Here is a 17,930-nt window from a genome sequence, read left to right as displayed (position 1 = left end):
GAGGAATGATGCTGCCTCCTGCAACCCTATTAGCTTCAATTACGTATCAGCGGCAGCAAGAGTCTTGGCAAACGGACGTGTAGCTGTATAAAATGCGTCCCCATTGTTGCTTTCCCTTGACCAAGTGATATGTTGTCTTGCCTGTCGACTTTACAGCGCTAACTGTTCTCGCACGCGTTCACGATATTCACACAACAGATACTGCACATTGTTCCCACGCACAGCAACCTCGACAAGGTCAGTAGCGTCCACATCGGGGGTGAGGAACTGCAAGAAACACATCCGCGTGAGGAATATTTAGATTCGATACAAGCAACAGGAACACGGCTCACCTGAACATGCTGTAGATGCGTAGATTCCGGGTCACAGAATAGCCGCACGGTATGCGACTTCAACACTCGCACTTCAAGGTAGTCATCAGCAACCTTCGTGGTCTCTATTCCGGAAAGGGACTCCTGGATGCTTCTGACGTGGTCATACCTGCAACACGTTGCCGTGGTTAAGAGGTCGAGCCTGATAAACAGTGACGCTTTAGCCGAGTCGACGTACCATTGCTTCATTTGCTGGAGCGTCATGTAATCTTGTTCTCGTTGCTTCACCTCGGCATCCTTGCTTCTCAGATCGTTCTGAGCGAGGAGATCACAAACTCAGCATCCACCCATAACCCAAGAAGGCGACCGGCAGCAAAGCACACACCTGCTTGGACAGACTCTCAATCTTCCGCTTCGTCCGCTTCACTTGCGTGCTGATGTCAATCTTCTCGTCCTGCACAAACCACCTTTAGACATATCCCCAAGCGTCTCCAGAACTCGCTACCAGCTTCAAACCTCGAGTTTTTTCTGCCGCTGGTGCATTTCCTGGATGCTTTGCGTCTGGTGATCCAGCACGCGGCTGCAGTCTTCTTCGTCCGTGATCATGACCCCCGTTGCCACTTGAACCGCAGCTTTTCGGTGTGCGTTTCTCTTCTGGATCTGCTTCCAGACCTCGTTGAGCTGTGCCAGTTCGCTCTCGTGAGCTTCTCTCGTGCTCTCGTGGTTCACGACCTCCTGCTGCTCCTGCTGCACCTCATCTGCCAGTCGCTCCAGCACTCGGAGCGCATCCTGTCGCTCCTGTGTCGCACGCTGCAGCTCCCTCTTCTCCTGCTCGTAACCTGCTTCCACCGCTGCCTTCTGACTCACCGCCGCCTTCTGCAGCGCGTCCAGCGTTTCCACTTGAGCCAGTCGGTCCAGCAGGTTCTGTTTCGTCTGCGTGGCCACGAATTCCTTCTGTAACGCGCGCAGTTTGCTCTGCCCGCCGAACGATAGCGTCAGTATTTTACCGTATTTTACCTCAACTTATAACTTCGTCACTACCAACGCGCTCTGGAGCTCGGCGGCGGCGGCCTCCGGCGTCTTGTCGCTCTCGCGCAGCTTGGCCAGCAGCTTGGACGTGTACAGCCCCGTGAACTGCTCCTCCATCTCCATTAGTGTTCTTATTTGGTTCAAATTTGCTCCTACAGTTTTTTTGGGTTGCAGTTTGTGATTTTGTGTACTATCCAGATGAAGCAGGAGCAGCTGATCAGATGGTGTGGGCTCTTATGCGCAGTGTGTGAGGACGATCTGGCGGCGTTCCAGCCGCATTTCCACATTTTTAGCAGAGAGCGCCGAGTCCGAAGACACACCGCAAGCAGCAGGATGTCGACCACGGAGATGAGGAGCGAAGGAGAGCACCACGACGAGGCGTTCCCTCTCTTGGACGCGGACAAGGACGAGCTGCCCGGGGAGAGCACAGCGCTGCTGGAGGACAAGATGCCGGACGTTCTCTTCCACGAGGACGCAATTGCAGACACGGACTCGGAGCACGAGGACGACGAGGTGTCGACCGACGGGTCCGTCGTCTTTGACGAGGCCATGTGCAAGTCGGCGGGACGTGTGGGGTCCAAGGAGAAATGGGGGCACGAGCCTCTGGCGGTGGACTACAAGATGCTCAGCGTGGGCATTGAGATGTCCGAAGGGCTATTGGTCAAGGTGGAGGGTTGCTACTTACCAGATGAGGGGACGAAGGACGAGATGCAGAGCTTCGAGCTGCAGCAGGACGAGGCCATCCTTAAGGTCTTTTTGTTCCGAGTGCGGCGTGAGATCCACGCGATTCAGTTCGTGACGAACCAGAGAACGTCGGATCGCTTCGGAGGCACCAAGCGTGGCGAGCTGTGCAAGGCGGTGGAAGCGCCCGAGGGGGCGTTTATCGCCGGATTCTTCGGAGATGTCTCGCGGGGCGAAGAGGATATTGATCTGGGCGTCCGGTTCGCCGACCGGCCTGTTGGGCAGAAATCTATTGAGGAAGGCGCCGAGGTGGCAGAGATTGATCAGGTGAAATAGTATAGTATAAAGAGCTCTGAGAATGTCGTACTGGTTTCCCTATGCTCCGCGTATATGCTTGTGGGTGGTATGAGGCCCTGCATGCGCGCAAGCAGCGCGGGCTTTCCACCCACATTTTTTCCCGTCTACTTGTGCGGCTGCCTCCGACGGAGCGCTCTCAGCCTTCTTGCTCCATGCTTCCCCTTCAGTTCGCTCCGGACATGCTCCTGGCGGCGTTGACGTCTCGGTTCCAGAAGTTTGCCTTGCGTTCACTGTTTGGTACTTACAACGCAAGACGTTCCGGGTGCACTTGAGCACGATCTGTAGTACTACATAGTACAACAAGTCTGGAAATTTAACCGATAGCGAGTCTGGAAATTTCCTCAACAACCTGCACCACCAGCAAACAGTAGACAGGATGTGGTCTCGAAAACGGCAAGAAAATTGGCAGCGAGCGCGACGGAGAATGCGATCCCAATAGTTGAAAATACAACCAATGCCGCGCGTTTGCTGGACCCTCCTCGAGCCTTTAGCTCGCGAGCGCTACGCCTTTGCTTGGGTAGCAGCGGTAGTGTTCCGAGACCAACAAAGGCACGAACACTGAAAAGCACAGCGGCAAAGGCCCCAGCTCGCATTCGAACATCATCCGAGTCCTGCTTGATGTCACTGTCGAATACGCGAAAGTGTGCTCCCACCACATTGCTCAAAGCAGTTGCAACCGGATCAGCAAGATTGTAGACAGAAGTCACGAGTCCGTAGGTGCTGCTCTCGAACCCGGGCTCGGCGATTTCCACAACGACGAGCATTCGCACAACCATAGCGACACAATCAGCAAACCCGACAAATTCTGTGGCGATCAGGAAGAAAAACTTGCTGCGGCACGCGTCGAAAACTACCGCCATCACCACCGGGAAGCCGATAATGAGCCCAACTAGCAGCGCAAAGAGAACTGACGAGTGCCAGCTCGTGGACAAGAGGCAGCGGTGAACGAAGATAGAGGCTGCAACGCAGACACCACCGTTCGCAACCGCCAGGAACACGTTCTTCATGAAAGGGTCCGTCTGCAGCCAGAATTCATGCATTGCCTGCGAGTGGGGTGCCGAATCCATTCCAAACGATAGACATGCTTTCTGGAGAAAGCCGAAGCTTGCAACCTGCCACGTCGCGCGCTGCTGCATGATCCGCCAAAACTCGCCCAGTTTTGTGCGTAAATTCGGCACCGCAACAGCGACTGGAATATTGCCAATAACCTCGGCTACACCATCGCGAGGCTCGCTGAGTCCCCATGCTGTTGCACTCATCGCAAGCACTGCAACTACAGTCAATATTACCAGCAGCGTCCGCAATGACAGCTCGATTGAAAAGCCACCATTGTACTGCTCCGAGTTCATTCCGAACGCGACGAGAAGCGTGCCCAAAAGCTCAGCAAGGAATCTCACCGCATGCACGGCGCTCTGCGAAAGCCTCGACGATCGGAACAGGCTGTGCTCTTCAATCTGACTGTCCCGGTGGACCGTTTCCACCATAAGGCCGTCACACGCTGCGTCCACCAGTAAGTATCCCACGGACGCAGTCGTGATGGCTACAATCAGCCTCGGGGCGTCCGATGCATCACCATCAGCCGCCAGTTCCGGCCGCAGTATCATCATAAGCCCGAATACTAACAGCACCAGCACCCAGCCGACGTACAGGTACGGCGTGCGTCTGCGGCCACAGATCGGCACGCAGTCCGTGACCAGACACAGCAGAATTTTGCCGTGCCACGCACAGCCCAGTAGCGTCTGCGTTGCATTGGCTTGGTAGCCTTGCAGCCCCAATCTGATCTTGAACAGTGGGTAGACGAGAGCTGGCGCGACGCCGTGGAACAGCCCAGCGGCAAAGTAGTTGATCAGCAGCGCTGCACTGCGTCGTGACCGATGGCTGTTCTCCTGCTCGTAGACTGTTGCCAATGGGGAGAACGAGGCCTCGTAAAAGCAGGAATTGCTGTCGCGGTCCTCGTCGTCCTGCGGATTGGCAGTGATTGTAGACGCCGCGTCGAACTTGTTGCGGGTCGTACTTGGCACTGCAGAGCCGCTGCCGCCACTGAGGCTGAAGCTGCTGCTGAAGGACCACGACGAGCAGTGCGGACTCACGAGCTCGTGGGCCATGCTGGCAAATGACTTTTTTTATTGTTCCAAGCGCTCTCTCTTGCGCTGGGCGAGGACTTTTCAGCAATGAGGCAGGCAACTTCACCTTAGACGTGGCAGGTGGCCCCATGCACCGAGAGTCGACTAGCTGGACGTTGAAGTGAAGCACGCGTGCAACCAATCAAATCTTTGATGAGTGGGCAAGTGCTGTGTTGACCACATTTTGGTCCGATGTCGTCGTGCTTGGTTGATTGTCATTGCCCAAGGCCAATCGACCCCGCACCTTCCGGCAGTGAGCATGGAAGCGAAGAGATTAAATGCAAACGCCATCTATTTGATGACCACCGATGCACCTCGATACGCGGCCTGTTGCCCTCCCTGTTCCGACGCCAATGTCTGGCCTCACGGGCGACGCCTTCCTGCTACCTTCCTCTCGATTTACAGCACTGCCGGCGGAACCGAGTGGATAGGCGTCCCTGTATGGCCGCTCGATGCTGTCCAATGCCGCTGAGATATATCAATTCGGCTTTTTGTCACCAGACGCAGACAGCACCGAAAAAACGCTGGCCACGGTGCGCCTCCTTCTGAACCGAAGTCGCAGACGGCTATCTCGGCGGCTGCCCGCCGATCTTTTACCGAGTACGTCCGCGTCGGCGTCATCCGTCTAATGTTGGATCACATCGTCACCCTCGCACTCGGTCACCATTTATTTTGCCAGCGGGTCCCGTGAGTGCGAGTCCAGCTCACGGAGCAGGCGACTTACCGAGTATGGATCGCTGCCTTGTGTTGGATGGAGGAAGAGCTACGTCATGCTGCCCGCCACTTACCTGATTGCCAGCGCGAGCTTTCGAAAGTCGTGCATTAGGGTCAGCTGATGGTACCGCAACTCTGAATCAAGTACTAGCTCGGAAGTACAAAACGTGTTCGTCGTAAGTCGCCAATTTTGCCGCGTACGATAATATTTACGGCCTTTCCATTTGTGACCTCCTGGTGGTGATGATGACAGCAGTATCGCGAATTGACATTCCCAGCATGAATCGACCTAAACAACCTCAAAAGCCCTTCCACCCATTCTTTGTAGCCACTGCAAGCCGAGAGTGCCAATCGCGGCAACCATACTCATCCACGCACGGATTGCCGTAGATGCACGAGCAAGTCTCGAACCCACGACCGTCGTCTTTGTCTACCTTCTTTTGCTTCTGAAGTTCTCTGTCCCAAAGCACCTTCGTCGCTTCCTGGTCTCTGCGCAATTGATCGGCTTCTTGGTCCACCACGACATAGTATGTCTGCTCCTTCTCCAAGTCGTGGTACGTGCCGCGCGGGTCCTCACGCACTAGACTGTCAAAAATGCCGTTTTCCTCACGCTGAAAGCGTTCGAGGGTCGGGTGCCGTGAAAGTCGCACTAAGCAGAGTGGCATTACGAAGGACAGACAGTAAACTTCGTCGATGTTTGCCTGTGTCGTTGATCCGTCTTCGATGGGGAACAGTTCATCATATTGTTCGTAGACAAGTTTCACCATTCCGTTGCCATCTAGCTTTCGTAGAGCTGCGGCCGCAGCTTCTGCAGCAGCTATTCCATCGGGAGATGGTTCAGCAACACCTACAGAGAGGCCTTCCGCAAAGATTGACGGGCCCTCCTCCGCCTTTTCAACAGCTTCGCTATCATCCAACCGCACGTTTTCAAAAGTTGGAGAAGCGCTTCTGTCTTCAGTGGCAGAGACAGAACTATTAGCATCCGAGCGTGTGTCTTCTTCGGGGGGCTCGCCTTGAGCGGCATGTGGAGGTGTTGATTGGACTGATTGCGTTTTTATAGGTGCCGACAGTCTTGTTGGAGTATTGCGGGCTGTAGGCTTTGAAGGAGATTTCGGTGACGGTGCCTTCACTGCTTTTGCTCCTCCGTTGGGTACTACTGGTGTAGGCTTGCTGGGCATCGGAGGATCTTTTACCTGCTCAAAGAGACGGTGTTCAGTGCCCAAGCTAACTGCAGCAGGTATATTATACGTTTCGTGTAAACACCTTCTTGTTTGGCAAAAGTGGCGACAACGCAGGCAACTTGACTTCTACCTTTTCACCTTTCACCTGCGAGCGACAGGGCTCATTTCCATGCAAGGTCATTTCGCTGCGATGGGAAATCAAAGCACTCACCTTCTGCGCGTCCATACTCACGCGCACAGTCTTGCCGCTTCCGTTCTTCTGTGTCATAGCTGAACTGGACAAATGCGTCTTCTGACAGGTGCTACCACGATTAGAATAAAACTGCAAGTAGCAGGGGCGTATTTTAGGTGCAAAGTCATCATTCCTGCTCACAACTTATGGTTCAGTGCAGTTGGGCAAGCTCTTCAATTCGCAGAGTCAGATCTTCCAGTGTGAGTTGGTCCGTGCCGTCCAGCATACCATCATTATTCAGCTTGTCCACCACCTTCGCCATCTGGGGCTTCGGCAAGTCCAGGAAGCTTTCCACCAAATCTCCATCGATGAAGTTTCGTGCTTCTGATACCGATCGCCGATTTTCAAACGTGCGCCAATCTTTGTGGGAAAAGCCGCCGACGCCCTTCACAACCTGGGTAAGCGCTTGCTGGACACGTACCAAGAACGAGTATTGGTCTTTCGAAATCGGCAAAATGACGCCAATCATGCCGCTGACAGTTCCGAATAGCATCGATTGGTTTTGAACGGCTGGAACCACAGGAGCTGGCTGGCCCACGTCAACCATATCAGTGGGACCGGTGATAATAGCAGCAGGGTTTTGAGTAATTGCAGTGTTGTTCTGCATCACAAGCGATCCATATCGGAAGCGATTCACAAATTCACCCAGGTGGAACTCACCGACAGTCTCCAATCGGCCACGCTCTTCATCAGACGCCGCGCCGCTGTTGCGCTGCACAGTAAATAGGTTGAAATCTGTCTCGCTGCCAATGTACGTATCGTCGTCAACGATTCCCACAGCAGACATCCAATTCGAGTTGAGATCCTTTGCAATTTCTTCGATGGTACCATCCAGCTGCTTGTAGCTCAGCAAAGAAATCGACTTCATCAAATCACCCACAACAATAAAATCGCCTCGTGATTCCATGTACAGCACCAGTGTGTGCCCGTAGTGACCGCATTCGGAAACCAGTTCCTTCTCGTTGTCAGCACTTTCACTCCATTTGTACAGTTGCGCTTTGCTGTTAACACCCGCCAGAATCTTTCCGTTGAAAGAATTCAAGCAATACACGGCACCCTTCACTTCTTTTTCGGTGACCAGCTGCAGCTTCCGCTCACCATGGATGCCTGTAACAGCAAACACGAGGATACGACCTTGGTGGGGTTCAGCTTCCTCTTCATGCACGTAGGCTGTTCCAACCACAAAGTAGGATGTACTCGAGGAATCTCCTGAAAACGGACACACAGCCACCGAGCATGGAGTCTCGAAGGGATCCAGACGGTATGAATGGAGCACCTCGAATGTTTGGTCATCAAACAAACGCACAAACCCCTGATCCACCTCTTCACCTGTGTCGTCCACCGTGAAATTCACAGTCAGCACGCCAAGCGTGTGCGAGTCTGGGTCGTGAGCAACTCGGCGAGCCCACTCGTTCAAATGGAACGTTTGAATGTGCAGCTTCTGGATATCATCGACCGTACCAATCGTCAACTCTTCTTCGGAAGAAAGGGCAAGACATTCCGGGAAGGACTCCGAATCGAATGGGCACATCACATTGACCTCCTTGGAGTTGATGTTGGAGTAGAGCAGCTTATTGTTATTGGAGTAGATGACCGTCGGGCGATCACACGCTGCGAATACGTGCGTCATGTTCTTCGATCGGAAAGTTGACAAGGAAAGAGGCTGCGAGCCTAGTGATACCCGCTTTCTTGTTCCAAGTGTTCCTTTTTCGGCGTTCAGTTCATAGTTCATAAGACTTCCATCGCCTAGTCCCACCAACAGGTAGTCCTTGCCCTCAAATGTGTTGCACAGCACCGATCGTGGAAGCAAATCATTTCCAAGTGATTCTGTAGTTATCTTCTCGAGTGTTGGTAGCTTCACGACGGACACCGAGAAGTTAGTCCAAAGACCGACGACACAGAACGAGCTGCTCAGCGCAGCCATGTCCCAGTGAGTCGAAGCACCTGTCATTGAAACATCACCGTCTGACGCAGTGTTGCGAGCCAGCGGGGTGATATCCACACAAGCAATTTCATGCTCCATCGTGGCCTTGGTCTTTTCGGTAATTTGGCCGTTTTCAACCTCCAGATAGACAAGCACACCACCCGACGTTGCAACCACCACTTGCGTGGGGTTTGCGGCGGCAACCGTGATTCGCGATCCCGATGGGGGCGACCAGGTTGAGCCAACCGAAAATGTGGAGCAGCTGATAAGTCGCACCTCCGACTCGGTTACTTGCAGCCACGCATCACCGTACATGTTGCGGCACAACAGAGTCTTGGCATTAGTAAATGCCGGGATCTCTTTCTCCTCCATCTCGTCCTCATCACCGATAGCTAGAATGCGGATCTCACTGACGTAACTCTGCAGCAAATACTTGTCGTGCTCTGCAGCAAACGTTTCACGAAGCGCCCACATACCCTTGATACCAGGCAGCTCTGCACTGGCTTGCTCGTTAATTCCAATTCCATTGCGGATCACGCGCAGAGTTCCATCCTTATCTGCACCACTGCAAGTCACAATTTGGCCCTGCCCCTGGCGGTCTAGATCCATTACGCAAAAGTCGATAATCGGGCCTACGTTAACGTAAGTGTCCAAAACCTCAACATAGGACCCATGTTCATCGCGGTCCGCATTGAGCTTGATCAGCTGCGAGTCACCGAACGTACTTCCAATAAACACCACACCATTATCCAGGTACGACAAACAGGACGCAATACTAGTATCCCCCAGCACTTCCAGATGCACACCCGTTACCTCCTTTCCGGTATGCTGAAGCGCCACCACCGACAAAGTGCCATATTGATCGGCCAAGAGGAACCGCGAGCCATCCTTATCCACAGCACCATACACCTGAATCACCGTGCTCTGCATCGGGATCGCATGGAACGTGCTTCCATTGTGGTACACAATAGTCTGGTTCGACACAATCAGCACCCCCCCCGTCGGCGCCGGTACAGGGATCAGTAAACTGGCACCGGACTCGACGTTCGACTGACTCCACGGTCCCTCGGCAAAGTCCTTCTCCTTGAGCAAGATATGGTACGTCTTCAAGTGCCTCGCGGCCTTGTAGTCCTCGTACAGCACACAAATCGTCGGTTTGTTGTATCCGTGCAGGAACTTGATATCAATGACTCGCAGCTCATCCAGACGAATATTGAACGTGTCCTTCAAAATTCCCTTGCCGCTGTCAATAGGGATTACCTTAAAGTACCCCTCGTACAAGTTCATGCCAATAAGGCGTCCTTCCGGGTCGATATTGCCACTTGTGACGATCTCACTGCTGCGACCGATCGAGTCACGGATAGTTCCGTGGGCCTTGGTCACCACCTGCTGCGTGGCTGCATCGTAGGCCAGCACGCAGAACTGGAACCGTTGCGTGACAATAAAGAGCCAGTCTTGGGGCTCATTGGCGGCCCGAAACACCTCGAAGATGGCGATGCGGCCGTACAGGTTGATGTCGTGCTGGGGCTGCAACCCCTCGGGGGTCAACAGGTGCACCTCGAAACGCGTGCTCTTGGCCAGCAGCAAATTGGTGTCGTTGGGTCCCGTGAAGGCCGCTGTGAGCGAGTGCGTGACGCTCGTCGGCTTCTGTGCCGTGGCCACGTAGCTGTATGCCATTCTCCCGTGGATACACTCGGTTTAGGGTCGATTTCTTGCGCTCGCTACAGGGAACGGTGAAGAGTTCAACTTGTATAGGGGGAGAGGGTACACGCAAGAGCTTCGGGAAAGCTATAAGGAGCACGTGGGGGAGCTGCAGAACGGAAGATGCTAGGCGCGGAGCGGGGGTTCTGCAGACGCCAACTTGTGCTTCCGAGTGCGAGTCAAAATCTTTCAAGTGTGTACGGAACACGAAATAGCAAACTGCGATTCAAATTTGAATTGACCGCATCATCAAAATGGCTACATAATCCTTTGAGACCGAACGATTAACATTTGCAGCGCATTAGAACTCGATGGAGCCCATCTTGATCTTGTCGCGGTAGGATACGCCGTTGAAGTCCTCAACTAGGTGCTGGAACTCGTGCAGGTGCATGACGTGGTAGTGCGCTGTGTGGTTCGGGATGGCCTTGTCCCCGGGCATGTAGTGACACACGTGCGTTCCTGCCTCCCTGTTGCACCATTGGAGGTGACTACATGTAGATTACAAATCAGATAGAGGGTAAGTACGTACTTGGCCGATTTGATCGTCGGTGCATGCCGGGCGAGCACCATAACATCGGATGGCTTCAAGCCGAATTCCTCACAGATGCGGAGGATCGGCTTCGGGCTCGGGAACTTCTCTTGCTCCTCCTTCAGCATGAACATATCGAACTGACCCACCATCTTTGGTGAGAGATAACAAGATGCCGTAGTTTGTCAGTGGCGTACAAAGAGACCATCAACTAGTGAATAGAACGACACGTTTACCTCCTTTAAGAAAAACTTGTACTCGTCCTGCATATCCAACGAGGCCACAAAGCAGCAAAACAATAAGTAAATCTACGCCACCACTAAACAGTGCACGCCATTACACGAGTACGTACGTCCTGGAGCGGGTCTCGCGGCGGGATCACAGCCTTGAACAATCCTCGCAGATCCGAGTAGCTCTACGCAGCACGAGCATGAAAATAGCTCAAATCAGCAGCTACCTATATACTTACTCGAGTCCAGCACCACATTACCAGTACTTCATTCGCTCCATCATTCACGACCCACGTGGACAATCCCGCGGATGTCGTCGGCGTTGCCACCACCTCCCCCAATCCACCCGCACCTCCTACAGTTGCTTCCTGTTTCTTTTTCTTGAGTTTATTAATCTTGTCCATGTACTTGTCCCTCAGCGTGCTGTCCTGATTGCTGCTCTTGGCGCCCATGCCTTTGTTGCTCCACTGCTCTCGCTCGAGTCTCTCCTGCTCCTTCTTCTCCTTCATCCTCTCCAACTCCTGCGACGCCGATTGCAGCTGCTTCTCCAGGTAAATCTCGTCCTCGGACTTGCCGGCCGCCGCCTTCTCCTCAGAGCCCGTGACTCGCTCCAGAACTGCAGTGACACGAGCTCGTCAGTCCCTCAAACATTCAAATTGCAACCGTCCAGCGCCCATTACTCTGGCTCGGTAGACCCTGTAGCGTGCTCTGCAGCCGCTCCTTGACGACCCACGGTTTCCCCGTCGAGTCCTCGTTTAGGCCCTTGAGCAGCCCGCGCACGTCGCTCATCAGCATCGACTTGATGGACGACGCGCCGAAGAGCGACGACGAATCTCTCTGCTGGCGCATCTTCTCCGTCGCGATCTTGCGGTGCTGCTGCTCCGCCTGCTCAGCAGCAGATTTTCCCAGCAGAGTGCTACACAGCACGTCGTACTCGATCACCACGCCCTTGAGCTGCTGCGCGGCGGCCTTGGCCAGCTTCATGTCTGCTGGAATGCGATCGAATTATGAGAGATGGTGTGGTGGACGTTAATGTAGCCATATGAAATATCTTGGGATGAAATGCGTGGTCGCTATTGTACCGGTACAGAATACGACACTGTCATTTGCCCGTGCTGTAGTTGCCCGTGCCTTGTAAAATAAACTGCCGGTCCGCTGCTGCACCTGCTTTCACCATCGCTTGACGCTACAGATGCACATTACCGCGGTTACCTATCTCAACTCTCCAGTTGTTTTGCACGGCAAAAGACCACATGTGCTGGTCAAACTCAGCGGCGTGTGCTCCAACAATAGGACCACGCAATACAAAGTATGTTCCCAATTTATCGTCATTCCCCCCCCACACTCCAATTGCAGCTTCCCATCGTCAACATGGTTCCATCGATAATCGCTACCTTCCAGTGCATGAGTCTGGGGCCTGCGTGATATACGTTGACCCCGTTTTCGACCAGTTTTTTTTATCATAGCTGCACTTTTCTCGGTGACTTGTGCCCGATCAACGAGAACACGAACCGTGACACGCTTGGAGGCCCGGATGATAGCGTCGGTCAGTTCCGGATGCGTCAAAATAAACATAGCAATATCTACTGAGGTCTCTGCGCCGTCGAGCAGATCAATGAGCTTCTGAGGTGCAGCTTCGTTGCGAGAAAACCAGTAGTCTACAACTGCAGTGTGTAGTCTACACAATATGTCATGCTCCATGCGGCCAAATACTCGACGGTCGACCCCCATTATCCTTGCGATGTTCTTGAGCGATAGGGTTTGCGTGACGCTAAGACCTCGTTTCAGCATTTCCACCACGAAGTCCACCGATAGGGTTTACCGGGCTTGGACTCGTCTTGATTGGGCTTGGCGTGGACGATGGCGTCGATCGTGCTGCGGGCGTGTCCCGTGCTTCGATGCAGCTGGGTAATTCTCTCCCCTTTCTGATATCGCTTGCGAATCTGGGACGTCTCTAAAGGGGTTAGTCGCGAACGTTTCTTGGGCAGCGGACTTCGCGTTCTGTAGGCATTCGACATGAAGCGTGTACTCCCGAAGGGTGGCGAGAGCGATGTTTTCCGGTACACCCCGGCCTGGCCGAGGGGACTCAGTTGCGAGCGCGGTGAAGTACTGGGGGTGGTGGGGATGAGTTTCTATCGGGAGTCTGGGGTGGGTGATGCGGGTGGAAACTGATGTAAATCCACATCAAACGGTTAGTAGGTAGCTCTTTTCAGACGACTTTTCAGACGACTACCCTTCTAGCAAGGCGGAGCAACCTCACTGCATGGCAGGCCTCCCCGACAATATAAACGCCGCGGGCCCAAACCGCGTTGGCAGCAGAGCCCCGTATAATTTGAAGCAGCGACGTGTCAACAGGTCGCGTAGGCAAGGTAAGACTGCAAGCGTCACATTGAAGCTGAATGCGCGTCGGGCTCAAATTGCCCTCCTTTGTCTGGCGGCAGGACGCCGTGCTTGAAGTTGAGAGCACGTTGGGCTCAAATTGTCCTCCTTTGCCCGCCGGCAGGACAATGTGGTGGTTTCACGTGGTGCGTCGCTCGCCAGCGCTCTCATTTCTCGTTTGCTGGACGATTCCATGCAGGATGAGAGCGCGAGCCCGTGGGGCGTGTACGACGGATACCGAACCATGAGTGGTGTTGGCTGTTTTGGTGTCGGTGGGGTAGCTGGAGGTGTGGTAAGTGCGGGCGAGAATGGAGATTGCGGAGAGCACGGGAGAATTTTCGTGGATTGACGTGTTGGTATCGATCGAGTGGCTGGAGATCACGGTGGCGAATACGGTGAACGAGGGAGGAGGTTTGACCTCAATAGATGTGGTGGTGGAGTCCGTATCACGAAACGTAAGCTTGACGAAATGAATAGACTGGATTCTGGAGATATCTGTGTCAATGCTCACGACGTCCATGGGGCCGGCATGATACGCAAACGATCCAAGCGGGGAAGCCATGATCTTGACGACACTCGGGGAGATGAGAGCGACCTCCTTCGGGCTCTCGATGCAGCCTGCGAGGTGGACACTGAAAGGGGTTTGAGCGATGGCGTCGCCAGCATCTACACGGAGGCAGATGCTGTACACACTATATAGAAATTTGGCCTCTTCCGCGAGCACCTACACACTGCTCGATTGGCAATGGCGACACAGAAGTGTAGCATTACCGTCAAGCGGAAGTTGCAGCGAGGGACGCCGAAGAAGTTACAGCGAGGAAGGTGACCCAACATCTGATGAAGATGATCTTCTATGTCATCTTGACGCTGCCTACTGAACATTTTATCGATAGTGGTGAAATGTTTCGGTGCCGAAGCCAAGCCTACCAGCGAAAACATCGAACTAGGGAACGAAAGAAAGCCAAAGCTGTGTCAATCGACCGACTCCGACGTCTCAGCGATAATGAGCGTGCGGAGACCATGAAACGACTCCGGGGGGGGGGGGGGGGGGATCTGGCGATCTGGAAGTGTGGCATTTTGACGAATTGCTTACGCGTAGTGCTGCGACGCGAAAAGAAGTATCGGACTGGAGATTTATGGATGAAATGAGGCGCAGGCTTGGTGAGATGGACGTAACACTAGCTCAATCTTTCAGAGAAGCTTTCTGTGCGCCTGCATGGATCACCTGCTTGACCAATGTAATGGTGGCTCCGAATAGCTTTCAGTGTTATACAGATGGAAATGATAACACCACAGCTTGGTTTTCTATCTGCGACGTTTGCAATAAAGCCATCGAACGTGGTTGTATGCCCAAATGTCCTATTTCGAATGGATTTTACATTGGCACTTTGCCAGACAAACTCAGAGGATTGACGCTTCCAGAACGATTTTTATGACGCAACTAGTTAGCATCTCTGCAATGACGCGTGTAATATGGGGTGGTCGACACCGCTGCATTCGTTCACATTGCATAGCGTTCGATTGCACGCCTGCAGCACCTCCATGATTCTGATCACGAAACTACTGCGAGTACCTTCCCATTGTGTATATGAATCAAGCCATTGATCTTCAGAGGCAGTGGTCGGATCTATTAAATCTTTCAGTGTCCGAAATGGCTTAGACAGCACTAACTACAAAATGACATGCTTGTATCGAATGGCTTTTGGCGAGTCGTCTGCAACGTATGGAAGCCGAAATCCCTGAATTACGGGCACCACCTCCTTTTTTCGTTTGCCGGTACTGTGTGAGCAGTGGAGTGGATGCGACGTCTTAAACGGAAATTTGGCAATAAAAGAATGGATGTCTTTCTTCCTGAAGTGCAGCATAGCAAATTAGTAGATATTGATATGTTCCAATTCATCGGGGCGATAGATGTAATCGTCTAAAAACGATACGTCCTGGAAATGAGAAGGTACTCCTGAATCACTACTCTCGTTCACTAGGAGACAAGAGTACTCATCTGTGGAACACAACTGACGAATTATATCGTTTGCGGCACAAATGAGCACCTCGAACTTTCATAACAGCAAGAGCTGCGGTAAAGATAAAGTGCCGCCAGGGATGGCTGCTACTACTCTTGGCGGCTCGACATAGTAAACACCATTGACGCCACCCCTTTTCTTGCTTTTGCGAGCAATTTGGCGGATTGTAATTCAGTACCGCATTCTGCCTGCTCACATTCTTAACGTCGCTGGAATGATGTCAACGCCATCGCAACTACAGAGTCAAGACTTTTCTGTTATTTTGTCACGTATTTAGTACAGTAGTGTATCCGTTCTGTTGCATCTCTCCCAGCAAGGAGAATCTGGATGCCGTGGTTACACTTAAATGTGACCATGATCTCGTAGTTAAAGCCATCGATAAAAACTCGTGCGCAATTTTTCGCTCAAGGCTTACCCCTGTTAAATCAAACGTCGTACGCGGCGAACGTTCACGAGGAAAGAGATAACGGAAAGTGCCAATTCAGTGCCTGGAATCAGTTTTAGTGCAAGATGCAAGTTCTTGTCCAATCACAGCTCGTGTTTTTATAGTGGCGCCCCCTGATTGGCTAGATATCCCAGCATCGCTTTAGTGCACTGGTATACTACACGTTTTTGCAGGGGCGTAAAAACTATCAGAGTTATTCTGTTTGGGTGGTGGCTAGCACTACATTGCCTTTACCGAGTCTCCAGGTGGCACTACGAAATGTGAAGCCCAAACGATAGTATGGTGGTGCGTCGGGGGGGGGCAGCAAGAAGGTAGACGTCGAAGAAGCCTTAGACAGGGCGTACGAGGGGGGGGGGGGATTTGCGGCTGTGGCACGAACGTCGTCGGTGCTCCTTCGTACGCTCTTCAAGAAGTCCATGGAACTCCAAGCTACTGGGACCATCACGGAATAGCGTCGAGGGCCCACGCCAGCGTTATTGGTAGAGCAAGAAACCGACCTCGTCACCTGGATTGCAGGCATGCAGCGTGCAGGCTTTCCTGTCAGAGTAGCGCGGGTCCTTGAGCGCGTGAACAAGGTCTACGAGAAGCTTCATGGTGCAGTGAGCCATGCTGGGACGCCGTTTAATCCGCTCACCAAAGGCTGGTACCGGCGGTTTAAAACCCGCCACCCTGAGCTTGCACCACACACGGCACAGAAGACAGCCTGTGTGCGGAACACGGTGGACTATGACGCCTTCCGTGCTCTGTTTCACGCTAAGCGCGTGATCGAGTTGCGCTTAACAGGAGAACGTGTTTTTAATATGGACGAGACTTCATTTATGCCTAAGGGCACGTTAACCAAGGTGATCGCGCTTAAGGGCTCCCCCAACGTATGGAGTAAGGAGATGCGCCCCAACTTCCACATGACAGTGGAGGTTGCGGCAAACGCTGCGGGATCTGCGATTCCTCCCCTTATTGTTCTACCAGGCAAGCTCATTTACAAGACAGAGAAGGCTAAACTTTCCATCAAGGGTGCACGGGCGACAGGTGCACCGAAGGGGTTCAGCAAAGGAAGTATCTTTCGTTGGTGGTTGTCAATGTTTGTGGATGAAGTTACAAGTCTTGGCGTTGAATTCCCTATCGTATTAGTGCTGGACAACTGCTCGACTCACGTCTACATCGGCACGTGCTGCACTTACCAAAATACGCTCAAACTGATATTATTTTGGCTATCAGTTTGGACGGGTATTTTATTTAAGAGTCAATTGGCGTAGCGCACGACAATGGAATGTTGCTGCTCGCGTTGCCACCAAATGCTATCCATATGTACCAGCCGCTAGTCGTCGCCGTATTCAAGTCTTTCACGAATACAGTTACGAACGCACTGCAGGCAAAGCTGCACGATACAGTTGACATGGTGCTGTCCTAAGGAGCCTCTATTCAGATTGCGCGTGCGGCCAACCAGACTTCTATTATTGAGCGACCCAACAATGCTATTAGCGGGTTTTCCCGCACCGGGTTGTTTCCTCCATCGATCGCCAACATGACGAAACGACTGAAGCTGTATAACCGACGGTGGAACAAAGGGCGAGATTGATACATACTATTGGCTGAAGTAGAAGCGTGAGGAGGTCCGGTTGGAGTCACGAAGTGAGATACTGACGCTTCCACCTGCTGCAGAGGAAAGCTAGAATTAATGAAGAATTTGTCGGAGTGCTGGTAGGTAATGACGATGTTTCTCAGTGTTCATCGTGAATAAAAATAGCAGCGTGCACTCAATTGATCACTTGCATTTTTTTCTATTGACTTGTATGCAATTGTTCGTATCTGCTGTATCAGTGCGTAACTAGTCGGGACGTCAATAGTATCGAGATTGCTTGTTTTTCTGCAATAAATGTACGTTAGCACGAGCTGCTAATTATTTGTGGTTGTCGCGCACGAGCCGCTTTCCCAGTTCATTCAAATGCGTGCACTTTACGTTAGCGGCAAAAGGAATCGTTCACAGTCGATTTCGATATTTTATAGCAACTCGTTGTATGATTCCACCAATGCTGATTTAACAAGATCACCAATGAAGACAGCATGTAACCCATT

General features: G+C 52.7%; 6 protein-coding genes across 6 annotated transcripts; 1 reads left to right on the top strand and 5 right to left on the bottom strand.

Moving 5' to 3' along the window:
• Positions 1-150: 150 nt before the first annotated feature.
• KRP23_6933 (uncharacterized protein) lies at positions 151-1,463 on the bottom strand (the record flags this gene model as incomplete). Its single annotated transcript, XM_067892182.1, has 6 exons — positions 151-267; positions 333-480; positions 550-626; positions 697-765; positions 828-1,286; positions 1,353-1,463. 6 exons carry the CDS (start codon positions 1,461-1,463, stop codon positions 151-153), a joined length of 981 nt encoding a protein of 326 aa, XP_067744087.1.
• A 210-nt stretch (positions 1,464-1,673) lies between these two features.
• Positions 1,674-2,357, top strand: KRP23_6932 (uncharacterized protein; the record flags this gene model as incomplete). The annotated part of the gene is made up of 1 exon (XM_067892181.1): positions 1,674-2,357. One exon carries the CDS (start codon positions 1,674-1,676, stop codon positions 2,355-2,357), a length of 684 nt encoding a protein of 227 aa, XP_067744086.1.
• A 362-nt stretch (positions 2,358-2,719) lies between these two features.
• On the bottom strand, positions 2,720-4,483 carry KRP23_6931 (uncharacterized protein; the record flags this gene model as incomplete). The annotated part of the gene is made up of 1 exon (XM_067892180.1): positions 2,720-4,483. The coding sequence occupies one exon, from the start codon at positions 4,481-4,483 to the stop codon at positions 2,720-2,722; it is 1,764 nt and encodes a 587-aa protein (XP_067744085.1).
• A 1,031-nt stretch (positions 4,484-5,514) lies between these two features.
• On the bottom strand, positions 5,515-6,664 carry KRP23_6930 (uncharacterized protein; the record flags this gene model as incomplete). Its single annotated transcript, XM_067892179.1, has 2 exons — positions 5,515-6,408; positions 6,479-6,664. The coding sequence occupies 2 exons, from the start codon at positions 6,662-6,664 to the stop codon at positions 5,515-5,517; spliced, it is 1,080 nt and encodes a 359-aa protein (XP_067744084.1).
• A 115-nt stretch (positions 6,665-6,779) lies between these two features.
• Positions 6,780-10,229, bottom strand: KRP23_6929 (DNA damage-binding protein 1; the record flags this gene model as incomplete). Its single annotated transcript, XM_067892178.1, has 1 exon — positions 6,780-10,229. The coding sequence occupies one exon, from the start codon at positions 10,227-10,229 to the stop codon at positions 6,780-6,782; it is 3,450 nt and encodes a 1,149-aa protein (XP_067744083.1).
• A 325-nt stretch (positions 10,230-10,554) lies between these two features.
• Positions 10,555-11,996, bottom strand: KRP23_6928 (uncharacterized protein; the record flags this gene model as incomplete). Its single annotated transcript, XM_067892177.1, has 6 exons — positions 10,555-10,720; positions 10,783-10,934; positions 11,019-11,045; positions 11,135-11,197; positions 11,273-11,628; positions 11,693-11,996. 6 exons carry the CDS (start codon positions 11,994-11,996, stop codon positions 10,555-10,557), a joined length of 1,068 nt encoding a protein of 355 aa, XP_067744082.1.
• Between the last annotated feature and the right edge of the window lie 5,934 nt (positions 11,997-17,930).

This window comes from Phytophthora ramorum (genome assembly GCF_020800215.1).
Source record: "Phytophthora ramorum isolate Pr-102 chromosome Unknown Phyram_PR-102_s0006, whole genome shotgun sequence".
In the NCBI taxonomy this organism is placed as follows: Eukaryota; Oomycota; class Peronosporomycetes; order Peronosporales; family Peronosporaceae; genus Phytophthora; species Phytophthora ramorum.
The sequence above is the reverse complement of the archived record's forward strand: the minus strand, read 5'-3'. Positions and strand labels throughout refer to the sequence as shown.